Genomic DNA, 17055 nt, shown 5'->3' on the forward strand with positions numbered 1-17055 from the left:
TGGAGTTTGGGAAATTTGGGGTGAGTGGGGGCCCCGATGTCACTCAAGGGGAGTGGCCAAGGCAGCGCCCACCCTTATATGGTCATTTTAGGCGTGGCAAAACAAATTCCCTTATATGGCCATCTAGAGGGCGTGGCTATCATCTATTCCCTTGTATGGTGATTTTGGGGGCGTGGTGATTAGCTATTCCCTTATATGGCCATTTAGAGGGCGTGGCAAATAGGTATTCCCTTATATGCTGATTATGGGGGCGTGGCTATTATGTATTCCGTTATATGGCCATTTAGGGGCGTGGCAATTATGTATTCCCTTATACGGTCACTTAGGGGGCGTGGCAAAATAAATCACCTTATATGGTTATTTAGTGGGCGGAGCCAACCCAGCAACGCCCCAAACCGCTCAGTGGGCGTGGCCATGCCATTCCCTTATTAGGCCGCCAGGGGCGTGGCTCCCCCTCAGGCCGCGCAGCCAATCAGATCCCTGGGGCCGCTCCACCGCCCCCCCTAGCAGCCAATCAGCGCTCGGCACGGCGCTAGGCCACGCCCCCAGGGAAGATGGCGGCGCTGCGGGCGCTGCGGTGGCGGCGGCGGCTCCTGGGGCTCGTCCCGAGGCGGCTCCTGGGGACCGTGAGTGGGGACAGGGGGGACAGAGAGGGGACACTGGGGGGGACACTGAGGGGACAATGAGGGGGGACAGAGAGGGGACATTGGGGGGGGACAGAGAGGGGACATTGGGGGGGACACTGAGGGGACAATGAGGGGACAGGGAGGGGACAATGAGGGGGGACAGAGAGGGGACACTTGGGGACATTGGGGCGGGACAGAGAGGGGACACTGGGGGGGACACTGGGGGGGGACACTGAGGGGACAGGGAGGGGACAATGAGGGGGGACAGAGAGGGGACACTTGGGGACATTGGGGGGGGACAGAGAGGGGACACTTGGGGACATTGGGGGGTGACACTGGGGGGTGACACTGAGGGGACAATGAGGGGGGACAGAGAGGGGACACTGGGGGGGACAGAGAGGGGACATTGGGGGGACATTGGGGGGTGACACTGAGGGGACAGGGAGGGGACACAGAGGGGACACTTGGGGACATGGGGGGGGCAGAGAGGGGAGACAGGCAGGGCACCCAGGAGTCCCCATGTCCCTGTTGTCCCTGATGCCACCCCTGCTGTCCCCAATGTCCCCAGTGCCTCCCCAGTGTCCCCAATGTCCCCTCGTGTCCCCAGGGCTCCCCGGAGGAGCGGCCGCAGTTCCCCGGAGCCTCGGCCGAGTTCGCCGAACGCCTCGAGTTCATCCAGCCCCAGGTGCTGGCCGGGATCCCGGTGTACCGGGTGATGGACAGGCAGGGACAGGTGATACGGGACAGCGAGGACCCCCAGGTGAGACAGGTGACACACCTGAGATACACCTGGGACAGGTGACACACACCTGGGACAGGTGACACAGCCGGGATCCCAGTGTACTGGGTGATAGGCAGGGACAGGTGATCCGAGAGTCTGAGGATCCACAGGTAACACACACCTGGGACAGGTAACACACACCTGGGACAGGTGACACATGGGACAGATGTCCCACCTGCCCAGGTGTCCCTCACCTGTCGCACCTGTCCCGCAGCTGCCCAAGGAGCAGGTGCTGAAGCTCTACAAGACGATGACGCTGCTCAACACCATGGACAGGATCCTGTACGAGTCCCAGCGACAGGTGAGCCTCACCTGGGGGGGCGGAGCTCACCTGGGGGTGGAGCCTATCGGGGGGGTGGAGCTCACCTGTGTCCCACCTGTGCAGGGCCGGATCTCGTTCTACATGACCAACTACGGCGAGGAGGGGACGCACGTGGGCAGCGCCGCCGCCCTGGACGATGCCGACCTGGTGTTCGGGCAGTACCGCGAGGCAGGTGAGGCACAGGTGTGCCAGGTGAGGCTGTACCTGTGTCCCCAGGTGTGCTGCTGTACCGCGGGTACCCCCTGGAGCTGTTCAGGGTGCCCTGGGGAGGGGTTCCATGGTGACACAGGTGACACAGGTGACACAGGTGTGACCCAAACATTGCACAGGTGTAACCCAGCTTTAGCACAGGTGTCTCAGGTGTCTCAGGTGAGGCTGTACCTGTGTCCCCAGGTGTGCTGCTGTACCAGGGGTACCCCCTGGAGCTGGTCAGGGTTAGAACAGGTGACACAGGCGTTACCCAGGTGTGACACAGGTGTGACACAGGTGTGACACAGGTGTGACTCAGGTGAGGCCGTACCTGTGTCCCCAGGTGTGCTGCTGTACCGCGGGTACCCCTGGAGCTGGTCAGGGTTAGAACAGGTGACACAGGCGTTACCCAGGTGTGGCACAGGTGTTACCCAGGTGTGTCTCAGGTGTGACACAGGTGTGACTCAGGTGTCTCAGGTGAGGCCGTACCTGTGCCCCCAGGTGTGCTGCTGTACCGTGGGTACCCCCTGGAGCTGGTCAGGGTTAGAACAGGTGACACAGGCGTTACCCAGGTGTGACACAGGCGTTACCCAGGTGTGACACAGGTGTGACACAGGTGACTCAGGTGAGGCTGTACCTGTGTCCCCAGGTGTGCTGCTGTACCGTGGGTACCCCCTGGAGCTGTTCATGGCCCAGTGCTACGGCAACGCGCGCGACCCCGGCAAGGGCCGCCAGATGCCCGTGCACTACGGCTGCCCCGAGCGCCATTTTGTCACCATCTCCTCCCCGCTGGCCACGCAGATCCCGCAAGGTGACGCGCCCGACCTCAAATTCGCCCTTTTTTAACCCAAATCTTCCGCTCTTTCCCCACCCCTTTTTTTCCCTCCCAGAATTTTCGCTTTTTTTTACTCAAATTCCTCCCCCTTTTTGCCCCCCTCCATTTTCCCCCGAACTTCCCCTTTTTTCCTCCAAAATTCCTCTCCTTTTTTTCCCCCGTTTTTCCCTCAAAATTTCCCTCGTTTCCCCCCCCTTTTTTTCCACCAAATTTCCCCTTTTTTCCCCAATTCCTGCCCTTTTTTCCCTAACCTAAAATCTTCTCATTTTTCCCCCAGATCCTCCCATCCAACCCAACCTAAAATTTTCTCATTTTTCCCTCCAAATCCCCCCATTTCCCCCAGATCCTCCCATCCAACCCAACCTAAAATCTTCTCATTTTTCCCCCAAAATCCCCCTTTTTTCCCCCAAATCCTCCCATCCCTCCCAACCTAAAATTTTCTCATTTTTTCCCCCCAAATCCCCCTTTTTTCCCCAAATCCTCCCATCCCTCCCAACCTAAAATTTTTTCCCCCAAATCCTCCCATCCCTCCCAACCTAAAATTTTCTTTTTTTTTCCCCAAATCCTCCCACCCCTCCCACCCCAAAACCTTCTCATTATTTTTCCCCCAAATCCCCCTTTTTCCCCCCAAATCCTCCCGCCCCTCCCACCCCCAAACCCTTCTCATACGTTTTTTTCCCGAAATCCCGCGTTTTTCCCCCAGCCGTGGGCGCGGCCTACGCCATCAAGCGCGCCGACGCCAGCCGGGCCGTGGTTTGCTACTTCGGGGAGGGCGCGGCCAGCGAGGGCGACGCCCACGCCGGCTTCAACTTCGCCGCCACCCTCGAGTGCCCCATCGTCTTCTTCTGCCGCAACAACGGCTACGCCATCTCCACGCCCACCTCCGAGCAGTACCGCGGCGATGGAATCGGTGGGAAACCCAAAAATCCCCAAATTTGGGGCATTCTGGGCTGTTTTGGGGTGTTTCTGTGGTTTTGGGGCGTTTTGGGGGGTTTTGGTTGGCCCCATCGTCTTCTTCTGCCGCAACAACGGCTGCGCCATCTCCACGCCCACCTCCGAGCAGTACCGCGGCGACGGGATCGGTGCGAAACCCGAAAACCCCGAAATTTGGGGCGTTTTGGGGAGATTTGGGGCGTTTCTGTGGTTTTGGGGCATTTTGGGGGGTTTTGAAGGGTTTTGGTTGGCCCCATCGTCTTCTTCTGCCGCAACAACGGCTACGCCATCTCCACGCCCACCTCCGAGCAGTACCGTGGCGATGGGATCGGTGCGAAACCCGAAATCCCCGAAATTTGGGGCGTTTTGGGGCGTTTTGGGGCGTTTTGGGAGGTTTTGAGGGGTTTTGGTTGGCCCCATCGTCGTCTTCTGCCGCAACAACGGCTACGCCATCTCCACGCCCACCTCCGAGCAGTACCGTGGCGATGGGATCGGTGCGAAACCCAAAATCCCCGAAATTTGGGGCGTTTTGGGGAGATTTGGGGCGTTTTGGGGTGTTTTTTGTGGTTTTGGGGGTGTATTGAGGGGTTTTTGGGACAGAAGATTCCTGGGAATTTGGGAAAAAAAACCCTGGGATTTTGGGGGGAAGTATCTGAGAATTTTGGGCAGAGGATTCCTGGGAATTTAGGACACCAATCCCCAGGATTTTGTTGCACCAATTTTGGGATTTTGGGATTTTGGGACACTGATTTTGGGATTTTAGGACACCAGTTTTGGGATTTTGGGACACAAATGCCCCAAATTTTGGGACACCAATTTTGGGATTTTGGGGTTCCAGCACCCCAGGATTTTGGGACACAGATTTTGGAATTTTGGGACACAAATCCCCGGGATTTTGTGACACCAAGTTTGGGGATTTTGGGAAAGCAATCCCTGGGATTTTGGGACACCAATTTTGGAATTTGTGACACCAATTTTGGGATTTGGGACACCAATCCCTGGGATTTTGGGGTTCCAGCTCCCCAGGATTTTGGGACACATGTTTTGGGATTTCAGGCTTCCAGCAAGGAGGGACACCCCAAATCCCGGGGTTTTTTTTTTGTTTTTTTGCCCCCAAAACCCCAGCGTTTTTCCCCCCTCTCTCAGTGCGGACAGAAACCCCCCCAAATCTGGGGTTTTTTCCCCCAAACTCTGACCCGTTTTCGCCCCGCCAGCCGCTCGGGGTCCCGGCTACGGGCTGCTCTCCATCCGCGTCGACGGCAACGACGTCTTCGCCGTCTACAACGCCACGCGCGAGGCCCGGCGGCGCGCGGTGGCCGAGAACCAGCCCTTCCTCATCGAGGCCATGACCTACAGGTGCGGCACCAGAGATTTACCCCAAAAAAAAAAAACCCCCTTTTTTCCAAAAAAAAACCCCAAAAAATACACAGCTTTTTTTTCCCGGAAAAAATCCAATTTTTTTTTCCCCAAAGAATCAGCTTTTTTTATCAAAAAAATTCGATTTTTTATCCAAAAGAAATCAGATTTTTTATCCAAAGAAATCCGATTTTTTATAAAAAAAAAATCCGATTTTTTATCCAAAAAAATCAGCTTTTTTTCCCCAAAAAATCCGATTTTTTATCCAAAAAAAAACCCCTGATTTTTTCCTCAAAAAAATCCCTTTTTTTTTTTTTTCCCCAAAATGTTCCACTTTTTTCCCGGAAAAATTTGGTTATTCCCCTTCCAAAAAAAAAAAAAAAAAAAAAAAAAAAAATCAAAATTTCCCCCAGAAAAAATCAGCTTTTTTTTTTCCCCAAAAAAAATTCTGCTTTTTCTCCCCAAAAAATCTGATTTTTTTTTTCTCAAAAAAAAAAAATCCACTTTTTTCCAAAAAAATCTGATTTTTTTCCCCCAAAGATTCATTTTTTTCCCAAAATCGCCGTTTTTTCCCCCAGAATCGGGCACCACAGCACGAGCGACGACAGCTCGGCGTACCGCTCGGTGGACGAGGTGAATTACTGGGACAAGCAGGACCACCCCATCTCCCGCCTGCGGCACTACCTGGGCCACCGCGGCTGGTGGGACGAGCAGCAGGAGCGCGACTGGAGGAAGAGCTCCAGGAAAATGGTCTGGAAAATCGGGATTTTGGGAAAAAAATGGGGATTTTGGGGAAAAATGGGGTTTTTTGGGGAAAAAATGGGAAAAAATTGGGATTTTTTGGGGGGTTTGGGGTGAGTACCTGGGGCACCGGGGCTGGTGGGATGAGCAGCAGGAGCGGGAGTGGAGGAAGAGCTCGCGGAAAATGGTCTGGAAAATGGGGATTTTGGAGAAAAAATTGGGATTTTGGGGAAAAAATTGGGATTTTGGGAAAAAATGGGGGAAAAAAATGGAATTTTGGGGAAAAAATGGGGTTTTTTGGGGAAAAATTTGGGATTTTGGGGGGTTTGGGGTGAGTACCTTGGGCACCGGGGCTGGTGGGACGAGCAGCAGGAGCGGGAGTGGAGGAAGAGCTCACGGAAAATGGTCTGGAAAATCGAGATTTTGGGAAAAAAAATGGGGATTTTGGGGAAAAATGGGGTTTTTTGGGGAAAAAATGGGAAAAAATTGGGATTTTTTGGGGGTTTTGGGGTGAGTACCTGGGGCACCCACGGCTGGTGGGACGAGCAGCAGGAGCGCGACTGGAGGAAGAGCTCGCGGAAAATGGTCTGGAAAATCGGGATTTTGGGAAAAAAATGGGGAAAAAAATGGAATTTGGGGGAAAAAAAATGGGGTTTTTTGGGGAAAAAATGGGAAAAAATTGGGATTTTTTGGGGGGTTTGGGGTGAGTACCTGGGGCACCGGGGCTGGTGGGACGAGCAGCAGGAGCGGGAGTGGAGGAAGAGCTCGCGGAAAATGGTCTGGAAAATGGGGATTTTGGGAAAAAAAATGGGGATTTTGGGAAAAAATGGGATTTTGGGAAAAAATGGGGATTTTGGGGAAAAAATCGGGATTTTGGGGAAAAAAATGGGGTTTTTTGGGGAAAAAATGGGAAAAAATTGGGATTTTTTGGGGGGTTTGGGGTCCGTACCTGGGGCACCCCACAGCTGGTGGGATGAGCAGGAGCGGGAGTGGAGGAAAAGCTCACAGAAAATGGTCCGAAAAATCGAGATTTTGGGGCTTTTTGTGTGGGAAATATTCAGGGTTTGAGGGGAAAAAAAAATTGGGGTTTTTGGGGAAAAAAGAAGTGATTTTTTTGGGGGGGAAAAAATTGGAATTTTAGGGGGAAATATTCAGAATTTTTGGGATTTTGGATGGGAAATACTTGGGTTTGTTGTGGGAAAAAATTGGGATTTTTGGGAAAAAAAAACCGGAATTTTTGGGGCTTTTTGGGTGGAAAAAATCGGGGTTTGTGGGGGGGGGAAATTGGGATTTTTGGGAAAAAAAAAACGGGATTTTGGAGGTTTTTCGGGTTGGAAATATTCGGGATTTTGGGGATTTTTGGGTGGGAAAAAAATCGGGATTTGGGGTGGGAAATAATCAGAATCTCGGGGATTTTTGGGTTGGAAATATTCGGGATTTGGGAGCTTTTGGGTGGGAAATACTCGGGATTTTTGGGTGAGAAAACCTGGAGTTGGGGCTGGGGAAAAAATCCACGATTTGGGCGAAAAAAACACGCGAATTTGGGCTGGAAAATCGGGAATTTTGGGCTGGAAAATCGGGAATTTTGGGCTGGAAAATTGGGAGGTTTTGCTGGAAAATCGGGGGTTTTTGGGCTGGAAATTCGGGAATTTGGGCTGGAAAATTGGGAATTTGGGCTGAAAAATCGGGGTTTTTTGCTGGAAAATCGGGAATTTGGGCTGGAAAATTGGGAATTTTGCTGGAAAATCGGGGTTTTTTTGCTGGAAATCGGTGGTTTTGGCTGGAAAATTGGGAATTTTTGCTGAAAAATCGGGGTTTTTGCTGGGAATCGGGGTTTTTTGGTGGAACATCGGGGTTTTTGGGCTGGAAAATCGGGGATTTGGGCTGGGAATCGGGGGTTTTCGCTGGAAAATGGGGTTTTTTGCTGGAAATTCGGGTTTTTGTGCTGGAAAATCGGGGTTTTTGCTGGAACATCGGGGTTTTTTTTTCTGGAAAATCGGTTGTTTTTGCTGGAACATGGGGGTTTTGTGCTGGAAAATCGGGTTTTTTGTGCTGGGAATCGGGGGGTTTTTGCTGGGAATCGGGGATTTGGGCTGGAAAATGGAGAATTAGGGCTGGAAAATGGGATTTTTGCTGGAAAATCGGGGTTTTTGTGCTGGAAAATCGGGGTTTTTTTGCTGAAAAATCGGGAATTTTGGGCTTGAAAATTGGGAATTTTGCTGGAAAATCGGGATTTTTGTAGAAAATCGGGTTTTTTGCTGGAAAACCGGGTTTTTTTTGCTGGGAATCGGGGGTTTTTGCTGGGAATCGGGTTTTTTTTGCTGGAAAATCGGGAATTTGGGCAGGAACATCGGGAATTTGGGCTGGAAAACCGGGATTTTTGCTGGAACATCGGGTTTTTGTGCTGGGAATCGGGGTTTTTTTGCTGGAACATCGGGGTTTTTTTCTGGAAAATCGGGTTTTTTTGGCTGGAAAATCGGGATTTTTGCTGGAACATCGGGGTTTTTTGCTGGAAAATCGGGGTTTTTTTTGCTGAAAATGTTTTTTTTTTTTGCGGCGGGGGCGCCTCGGCGCTGCTCAGCCGCCGCCGTTGCCGCCGTTCGGTGCCGCCGCAGGTGCTGGAGGCGTTCGAGCAGGCGGAGCGCGAGCCGAAGCCGCCCCCGCGCCTCCTCTTCTCCGACGTCTACCTGGAAATGCCCCCGAGGCTGCGGCGGCAGCGCCAGGAGCTGCAGCGGCACCTGGAGACCTACGGGGAGCACTACCCGCTGCAGCACTTCCAGAAATAACCGGAAAAAACGGGGATTTGGGGGAAAAAACGGGGATTTGGGGGAAAAAACGGGAATTCTGGGATTCTGCCCCAAAATCTGCCCCCAAAACTCACCTGGAGACCTACGGGGAGCACTGCCCGCTGCAGCACTTCCAGAAATAACAGAAAAAAACGGGAATTTTGGGGGAAAAAACCGGGATTTTGGGGAAAAAACGGGAATTCTGGGGAAAAAAACCAAAAAAAACGAACCAGGAATTGTGGGAAAATGCCGAGACTTCACAATTCTGCCCCCAAAACTCATCTGGAGACCTACGGGGAGCACTACCGCTGCAGCACTTCCAGAAATAACCCGAAAAAACCGGGGATTTTGGGGGAAAAACGGGGATTCTGGGAAAAAAAACCAAAACAAAAAACGAACCAGGAATTGTGGGAAAATGCCGAGACTTCACAATTCTGCCCCCAAAACTCATCTGGAGACCTACGGGGAGCACTGCCCGCTGCAGCACTTCCAGAAATAACCCGAAAAAACGGGAGTTTTGGGAAAAAAAACGGGAATTCTGGGAAAATGCCGAGATTTCGCAATTCTGCCCCAAAATCTGACCCCAAAACTCACCTGGAGACCTACGGGGAGCACTGCCCGCTGCAGCAGTTCCAGAAATAACCAAAAAAAAACGGGATTTGGGGGAAAAAACGGGGATTTTGGGAAAAAAAACGGGAATTCTGGGAAAAAAAACCGGGAATTCTGGGAAAAAAAAAACGGGGAATTCTGGGAAAAAAACGGGGAATTCTGGGAAAATGCCGAGATTTCGCAATTCTGCCCCAAAATCTGACCCCAAAACTCACCTGGAGACCTACGGGGAGCACTACCCGCTCCAGCACTTCCAGAAATAACCGGAAAAAACGGGAATTTTGGGAAAAAAAACGGGAATTCTGGGAAAATGCCGAGATTTCGCAATTCTGCCCCAAAATCTGCCCCCAAAACTCACCGGGAAACCCCCGGGGAGCACTGCCCGCTGCAGCAGTTCCAGAAATAACCCGGAAAAAAACGGGGATTTGGGGGGAAAAAACGGGGATTTTGGGGAAAAAAACCGGGAATTCTGGGATTCTGCCCCAAAATCTGCCCCCAAAACTCACCTGGAGACCTACGGGGAGCACTGCCCGCTGCAGCACTTCCAGAAATAACCCGGAAAAAAACGGGAATTTTGGGGAAAAAAAACGGGAATTTTGGGAAAAAACAAAACAAACCAGGAATTGTGGGAAAATGCCGAGATTCCCCAAATCTGCCCCAAAATCTGCCCCAGATCCCACCTGGAGACTCCCAGGGAGCCTTTCCCGCCCCAACAATTCCAGAAATTTCTGGAATTCCCAGAAGTTCCCTAAAAAAAAAAAAAAAACCCTCGGGATTCCCTAAAAAAATCCCAGAATTCCCTAAAAAAAAAAAAAAAAAAGAGAATTCTCTAAAAAAACCCTGGAATTCCCTAAAAAGAATAAACCCTGGAATTCCCTGATCTCCCCCCAAAATCGCCCTCAATAAACGGCATTTCGGAGAGGAGGAGCCTCAGAATTTTGGGGAAAGATCCCTGGAATTTTTGGGATAAATCCCTGGAATTTTTGGGGCAGAATCTCTGGAATTTTTGGGATGGATCCGAGGAATTTTTGGGATTGGATCTCTGGAATTTTTGGGAATCGATCCCAGGAATTTTGGGCTGGATCCGTGGAATCTGAGACCTCCGGGAATGTCAGGAACACCCAAAAAACCCCAAATCCACGGAAAAAGAAAGGATTCGTTTGGCCACGCCCCCTCGTTGTAGCCACGCCCATTTCCCCTCCTGGCCAACCCCCCAGTTCCCCTCATTAGCGTTAATTAACGAGGCCCCCCCAGTTCCCCTCATTAGCGTTAATTAACGAGGCCCCCCCAGTTCCCCTCATTAGCGTTAATTAACGAGGCCATCTCATTTTTGCACTTTTTTGGGTTTTTTTAATTGGAATTTTCTCTTTCCAGGTTTTTCCCTTCCGGGAGGGAAGGGGGGAGATCCATGGGGGGAGGGGCCGGGGATTCCCCAAAAATCCGGGAATTCCTAAAAAAAATTCGGGGATTCCCTAAAAAAAAATCTGAGGATCCCAAAACTTCGGGGATTCCTAAAAAAATTCGGGAATCACCCAAAAATCCCGGGATTCCCAGAAAATTCCGGGATTCTCCAAAAATTCGGGGATTCCTTAAAAATTCGGGGATCCCCCAAAAATTCGGGGATTCCCCCTAAAATTCCTGGGATCCTCCGTGCCTCGGGAATTTTCGGTTTTCCGGGAATTTTGGGTTTTCCGGGAATTTCGGGTTCTCCAGGAGGAATTTCCACGCGGGAATTGTCCGTGGTCCCGGAATTAATGAACGATCCGGGAATTAATTAACGATCTGTGATCCGTAATTAATTGACGATGATCCGTGTCCCGGTAATTGTCCGCAATCCCGGCAATTAATTAAAAGATCCGCAATCCATCATTAATTAACGCTCTGCGCTCTCCGATTCTCGGGATTTCCCCCCAAAATCGCCGGAATTAATTAACGCTCCTGGATCCAGAATTAATTAAAGATCCGTGATCCCGGCAATTAATTAAAGACCCGTGATCCAGAACTGACGAACGATCCGTGTCCAGAATTAATTAACGATCGCGATCCAGAATTAATTAACGACGATCCGCGTCATTGTCCGTGCGCCGCTCCGGGCTCCGAAATTCTCGGGAGTTCCCCCCAAAATCCCCGGAATTAATTAACGATCCACGTCCATAATTAATGAACGACCCCGATCCATAATTAATGAACGATCCCGGTCCATAATTAATGAACGATCCCCGTCCATAATTAATGAACGATCCCGGTCCATAATTAATGAACGATCTGGGCTCTCCGATTCCCGGGGTTTCCCCCCAAAATCCCCGGAATTAATTAACGACCCCGATCCAGAATTAATTAGCGATCCCGGTCCATCATTAATTAACGCTCCGGGCTCTCCGATTCCCGCCATTTCCCCCCAAAATCGCCGGAATTAATTAACGATACTCGATCCATCATTAATGAACGATCCCGGTCCATCATTAATTAGCGATCCGGTCCATCATTAATTAGCGATCCCGGTCCATCATTAATGAATGATCCGGTCCATCATTAATGAACGATCCCGGTCCATCATTAATTAGCGATCCCGGTCCATCATTAATGAACGATCCGGTCCATCATTAATTAGCGATCCCGGTCCATCATTAATTAGCAATCCCGGTCCATCATTAATTAACGATCCGGTCCATCATTAATTAACGATCCGGTCCATCATTAATGAACGATCCCGGTCCATCATTAATTAACGATCCGGTCCATCATTAATGAACGATCCCGGTCCATCATTAATTAACGATCCTGTCCATCATTAATTAGCGCTCCGGGCTCTCCGATTCCCGGCATTTCCCCCCAAAATCCCGGAATTAATGAACGATCCCGGTCCATCATTAATTAACGATCCCCGTCCATAATTAATGAACGATCCCGGTCCATCATTAATTAACGATCCTGGATCCATCATTAATTAGCGATCCGGTCCATCATTAATTAACGCTCCGGGCTCTCCGATTCCCGGCATTTCCCCCCAAAATCGCCGGAATTAATTAACGATACTCGATCCATCATTAATGAACGATCCGGTCCATCATTAATTAACGATCCTGGATCCATCATTAATGAACGATCCCGGTCCATCATTAATTAGCGATCCCGGTCCATCATTAATTAACGATCCTGGATCCATCATTAATTAACGATCCGGTCCATCATTAATTAGCGATCCTGGATCCATCATTAATTAGCGATCCGGTCCATCATTAATTAGCGATCCCGGTCCATAATTAATTAGCGCTCCGGTCCATCATTAATTAGCGCTCCGGGCTCTCCGATTCCCGGCATTTCCCCCCAGAATGCGCCGCCCCCCCCCTACAACACCTGGAATTTCCACCCGCTCTGCTCCTTCAGCTCCAGGCACTCCCCCAGCCCCAAATTCACCTTCCAGGCGCCCCCCGCCGCCTCCTTCAGCTCCAGGCACTCGCCCCCCGCCCCAAATCCCAGCCCCGGGGCCGCCCCCGCCCCAAATCCCAGCCCGGGGGCCGCCCCCGCCCCGAAACCCGCGGGGGACGCGGCCAAATTCGGGGGGGGGGGGTCCCAAAGGGCTGAGCCCCCCCCCGAGCTGGGGAGGGGGCGGGGGCAGGGGGGACAGGTAGGGGTCGAGCCCCGCCCCCACCCCGAAATAGGCGGGGAACCCCCCCTGGGCGAAGCCCCCCGAGGTGGGGAAGGGGCGGAAGGGGGGGGGCGGGGACCCCACCCCGCAGGAGGAGGGGTCGCAGAGCGGGGGGGGCGGGGACAGGGCGGGGCTCCAGATGGACACGGGCGGGGGCGGGGGCGGGGTCTGGGGGGCGAACTGGGGAGGGGCGGGGGGGTCCTGGGGGGGCGAGGGTTTCTTTTTGGGGGGTGGGCGAGGTTTGGGGGGGCCCGAGCCGCCCTGGGTTTGCTGCTGCTGCTGCTGCTGCTGCTGCTGGCGGCACTTGGCGCGGCGGTTCTTGAACCACACCTGGGAAATGGGGGCGGAAAGGGGAAACTGAGGCACGGGGGGAAACTGAGGCACGGGGGGACACGGGGGGACACGGGGGGACACGGGAGGGACATGGAGGCACAAAGGGAAACTGAGGCACAAAGGGAAACTGAGGCACGGGGGGACACGGGGGGACACGGGGGGAAACTGAGACACGGGGGGAAACTGAGGCACGGAGGGACACGGGGGGACACGGGGGGACATGGAGGGGAAAAGGGAAACTGAGGCACGGGGGGACATGGGGGGCAAAAAGGGAAACTGAGGCACGGGGGGCAAAAGGGGAAACTGAGGCATGGAGACACATGGGGGAAACTGAGGCATGGGGGGACACACGGGGGACAAAGGGACACACGGTGACATTGAGGTGCCCCTCCTGTCCCACCTGGGACTCACCTGCTCCTCTTGCCCCGCCCCCGCTGTCCCTGTGTCCCCTCCTGTGTCACACCTGTCCCCTGTCACACCTGTGTCACACCTGTGTCACACCTGACCCCTGTCACACCTGTACCTGTGTCCCAGAGCCCCTCAGGTGTGCCACACCTGTCCCATGTCACACCTGTGTCACACCTGTCCCTGTCCCAGGTGTGTCCCAGGTGTGTCCCAGCTGTGTCCCAGGTGTGTCTCACCTGCACCCGTGACTCGGGCAGGTTGATTTTCAGCGCCACCTCCTCGCGCATGAAGATGTCCGGGTACCGGGTGTCACCTGTCCCTGTCCCTGTGTCCGTCCCACACCAGTCCCATGTCCCAGGTGTGTCCCAGGTGTGTCCCAGGTGTGTCCCGGGTGTGTCCCAGGTGTGTCTCACCTGCACCCGTGACTCGGGCAGGTTGATTTTCAGCGCCACCTCCTCGCGCATGAAGATGTCCGGGTACCGCGTCTTGGCGAACAGCGCCTCCAGCACGTCCAGCTGCGCCCGCGTGAAGGTCGTGCGCTCGCGGCGCTGCTTGCGGGGGGTGCCTGGGGGGCACAGAGACCCCCGGGGGTGGGGAATGAGGGAGGGACCCCCGGGAGTGGGGAGAGACCCCTGGAATTTGGGGAATTGGGGGAGAGACCCCCAGAATGGGGAGAGACCCCCGGGAGTGGGGAATTGGGGAATGGGGATTTCAGGAATGGGGAATTGGGGAGTGGGGAGAGACCCCCGGGATTTGGGGACCCCACGGGACCCTCCCCCCTCCCACCCCCCCTCAAGACCCCCCCCCCAATTTTGGGGTACCCGGGTACCCCACGGGGGGGGGCAGCAGCTCCAGGCCCAGCCCGGGGACGCCCCCAAAGTGCGGCTGCTTCAGGTACGACATCATGGCGGGGACACCTGGGGACAATCAGGGGACAATGAGGGGACACCGATGGCACCCGGGGCTGGCACCGACCCCCTCGGCCCCCCCAGTGTCCTCCTGATGTCCCCAAGCCCCACAGGTGTCCCCCCAATGTCCCCCCAATGTCCCCATGGTGTCCCCAAGGCCCCCTCCCATGTCCCCCCAATGTCCCCATGGCGGCCCTGTCTCCCTGTCCCCAAGGCCCTGGTGTCCCCATCCCCCTGGTGGCCCTGGTGGCCCTGTCCCCAAGGCCCTGTTGCCCTGTCCCCAAGCCCCATGGTGGCCCCGTCCCCATGTCCCCAGCCCTGTGATGTCCCCAAGCCCCCAGTGTCCCTCCCAATGTCCCCATGATGTCCCCATCCCCATGTCCCCAGCCCCATGGTGGCCCTGTCCCCATGTCCCCAGCCCCACGGTGGCCCTGTCCCTCTGTCCCCAGCCCTGTGATGTCCCCAAGCCCCTCGATGTCCCTCCCAATGTCCCCATGGTGTCCCCATCCCCATGTCCCCAGCCCCATGGTGGCCCCGTCCCTCCGTCCCCAGCCCCATGGTGGCCCTGTCCCCCTGTCCCCCTGTCCCCGGTGTCCCCAGGGCCGTACCTGCGCAGGTGACACGGTGACAAGGCTGCAGGTGGCCCGGCGGCAGCGATGGTGCCACGGTGGTGGCGCGGTGACAACGGTGACGCTGGTGGTGGCACCGACGGTGGCAGGGGAGGCACCCCCGCGGCGGGGGGAGCCTTAAGTAGCCCCCGGTGATGTCACCCCCCTAATCCCCAGGGGACAGAGGTGACATTGGTGGCCCGGTGGCTAATCCGGGGTGGCACACGGGGGGGGGGACACTGGGGACATGGGGGGACAAAAGGGGGGCACAGAGAGGGGACAGGGAAGGGACATTGGGGGGGACACTGCGGGGACATTGGGGGGGACATGGAGGGGACAAAGGGGGTGACAGAGAGGGGACATTGGGGGGGGACACTGAGGGGACAGAAAGGGGACAAGGTGGGGACACTGGGGGGGACATTGGGGGGGACAAAGGGGTGACACAAAGGGGACATTGGGGTGACACTGCGGGGGACATTGGGGGGACATTGGGGGTGACACGGGGGGGACAGAGGTGACATTGGTGGCCCGGTGGCACACGGGGTGGGGGGGACACAAAGGGGACATGGGGGGGACACCGGGATTGGAGGGGACACAAGGGGGACATCGGGACTGGGGGCACCACCAGGACTGGGATTTGGGGACATTGGGGACACCGGGACTTGGGGACACCGGGATTGGGGGACAACGGAACTGGGGCTGGGGACACCAGGACTGGGGGGACACCAAGATCTGGGGACTTTGGAACTTGGGGACGCTGGGATTTGGGGACACCGGGATTGAGATTTGGGGACATTGGGAGTTGGGGACACCAAGATTTCGGATTTGGGGACACCGGGATTTGGGGACTTTGGGATTTTGGGGACACCAAGGTCCAGGGACATTGGGGACACCGGGATTTGGGATTTGGGGACACCGGGATTGGGGACACCGGGATTGGGGACATTGGGATTTGGGGACACCAAGATTTGGGATTGGGGACACCGGGATTGGGGACATTGGGATTTTGGGGACACCAAGGTCCGGGGACATTGGGGACACCGGGATTTGGGGACCTTGGTGATTTGGGGACCCCGGGCCCGGGGTTTGGGGCGGTTTTTGGGGTGGGGGCGGGGCGCAGGTGGCACTAATCCGGCCCAGCTGCCGCGTCTGGGCCCGAGGGGACACTTGGGGACAGCGCGGGGGGGGCGGGGCCAAACGGGGGGGGGAGGGGCTGGGGGGGAGGGGTGGGGGAGGGGAACGACCCCTCCCCCCCCCCAAAAAAAAATCCTAAAATCCTTCAGAGGGTTTTTGTTAAAAAATTTATATTAAATAATCCGATTTTTAATATAAAAAAAAAAGATAATTTGAATTTTAAAAATCAGGGGTTTTATATTAAAAATAGGAGAATTTTTAAATTTTAAAAAAATCTATTTTTTTTCTATTAAAAATAGAGGAGATTTTTATTTTTTAAAAATCTGATTTGATATATTAAAAATAGAGGGGATTTTGTTTTAAAAAATCCGATTTTTTACATTAAATATAGAGGGGATTTTGATTTTAAAAATCCGATTTTTTATATTAAAAAATAGAGGGATTTTTATATAAATATCACATTTTTAAAACGAATAATAGAGGAGATTTTGATTTTAAAAAATCACATTTTTATATAAAAATAGAGGGGATTTGGATTTTAAAACCCAATTTTATTCCACACCCCCCCCTCCCCAAAATCCCCGATTTCTCCCCCCCCCATCCCAAATTCCAGCGCCCCCAAATTTGGGGAAATTGTGATTATATAAAAATCACTCCTTTTTTAATATTAAAAATGTGATATTTATATCAAAATTCCCTTTTTTTAATATAAAAAATTAGATTGTTTAAATAAAAATTCCCTCTATTTTTATAATATTAAAATTGGATTTTTTAAATCCAAATCCCCTCTATTTTTTAATATAAACCCCCTGATATTTATATCAAAATCCCATCTATTTT

The 17055-nt window shown here is 53.5% G+C and overlaps 2 protein-coding genes across 3 annotated transcripts; one reads left to right on the plus strand and one right to left on the minus strand.

Moving 5' to 3' along the window:
* The first annotated feature begins 519 nt into the window (after positions 1-519).
* BCKDHA (branched chain keto acid dehydrogenase E1 subunit alpha) lies at positions 520-11051 on the plus strand. 2 transcript variants are annotated; one of them, XM_036405453.2, is made up of 9 exons: positions 520-626; positions 1234-1386; positions 1622-1708; positions 1793-1901; positions 2568-2729; positions 3457-3663; positions 4901-5042; positions 5621-5792; positions 8399-11051. In XM_036405453.2, exons 1-9 carry the CDS (start codon positions 555-557, stop codon positions 8567-8569), a joined length of 1275 nt encoding a protein of 424 aa, XP_036261346.1. In that variant the 5' UTR covers positions 520-554; the 3' UTR covers positions 8570-11051. The 2 variants fall into 2 exon arrangements, with proteins under 2 accessions (XP_036261346.1, XP_036261349.2); XM_036405456.2 differs by lacking the exons at positions 520-626; positions 1234-1386 and adding an exon at positions 1482-1517.
* A 185-nt stretch (positions 11052-11236) lies between these two features.
* LOC118700865 (homeobox protein OTX2-like) lies at positions 11237-16289 on the minus strand. Its single transcript, XM_036405444.2, has 4 exons — positions 15082-16289; positions 14387-14482; positions 13979-14130; positions 11237-13157 (listed from the first exon to the last, which is right to left on the minus strand). Exons 2-4 carry the CDS (start codon positions 14469-14471, stop codon positions 12465-12467), a joined length of 930 nt encoding a protein of 309 aa, XP_036261337.2. The 5' UTR covers positions 14472-14482; positions 15082-16289; the 3' UTR covers positions 11237-12464.
* Between the last annotated feature and the right edge of the window lie 766 nt (positions 16290-17055).

Source organism: Molothrus ater, chromosome 39, assembly GCF_012460135.2.
Source record: "Molothrus ater isolate BHLD 08-10-18 breed brown headed cowbird chromosome 39, BPBGC_Mater_1.1, whole genome shotgun sequence".
Taxonomy (NCBI): Eukaryota; Metazoa; Chordata; class Aves; order Passeriformes; family Icteridae; genus Molothrus; species Molothrus ater.

Bases quoted from the DNA above. Each gene is read 5' to 3' on its own strand.
- BCKDHA (XM_036405453.2), top strand. From the start codon at position 555: ATGGCGGCGCTGCGGGCGCTGCGGTGGCGGCGGCGGCTCCTGGGGCTC. The intron at 2,730-3,456 runs GTGACGCGCCCG...TTTTTCCCCCAG, and splicing joins GGCCACGCAGATCCCGCAAG to CCGTGGGCGCGGCCTACGCC. The intron at 5,793-8,398 runs GTCTGGAAAATC...GTGCCGCCGCAG, and splicing joins GGAAGAGCTCCAGGAAAATG to GTGCTGGAGGCGTTCGAGCA.
- LOC118700865 (XM_036405444.2), bottom strand. From the start codon at position 14,471: ATGATGTCGTACCTGAAGCAGCCGCACTTTGGGGGCGTCCCCGGGCTG. The intron at 14,131-14,386 runs GTACCCCAAAAT...TGTGCCCCCCAG, and splicing joins CCCCCCCGTGGGGTACCCGG to GCACCCCCCGCAAGCAGCGC. The intron at 13,158-13,978 runs GTGAGACACACC...CCCATTTCCCAG, and splicing joins TGCCCGAGTCACGGGTGCAG to GTGTGGTTCAAGAACCGCCG.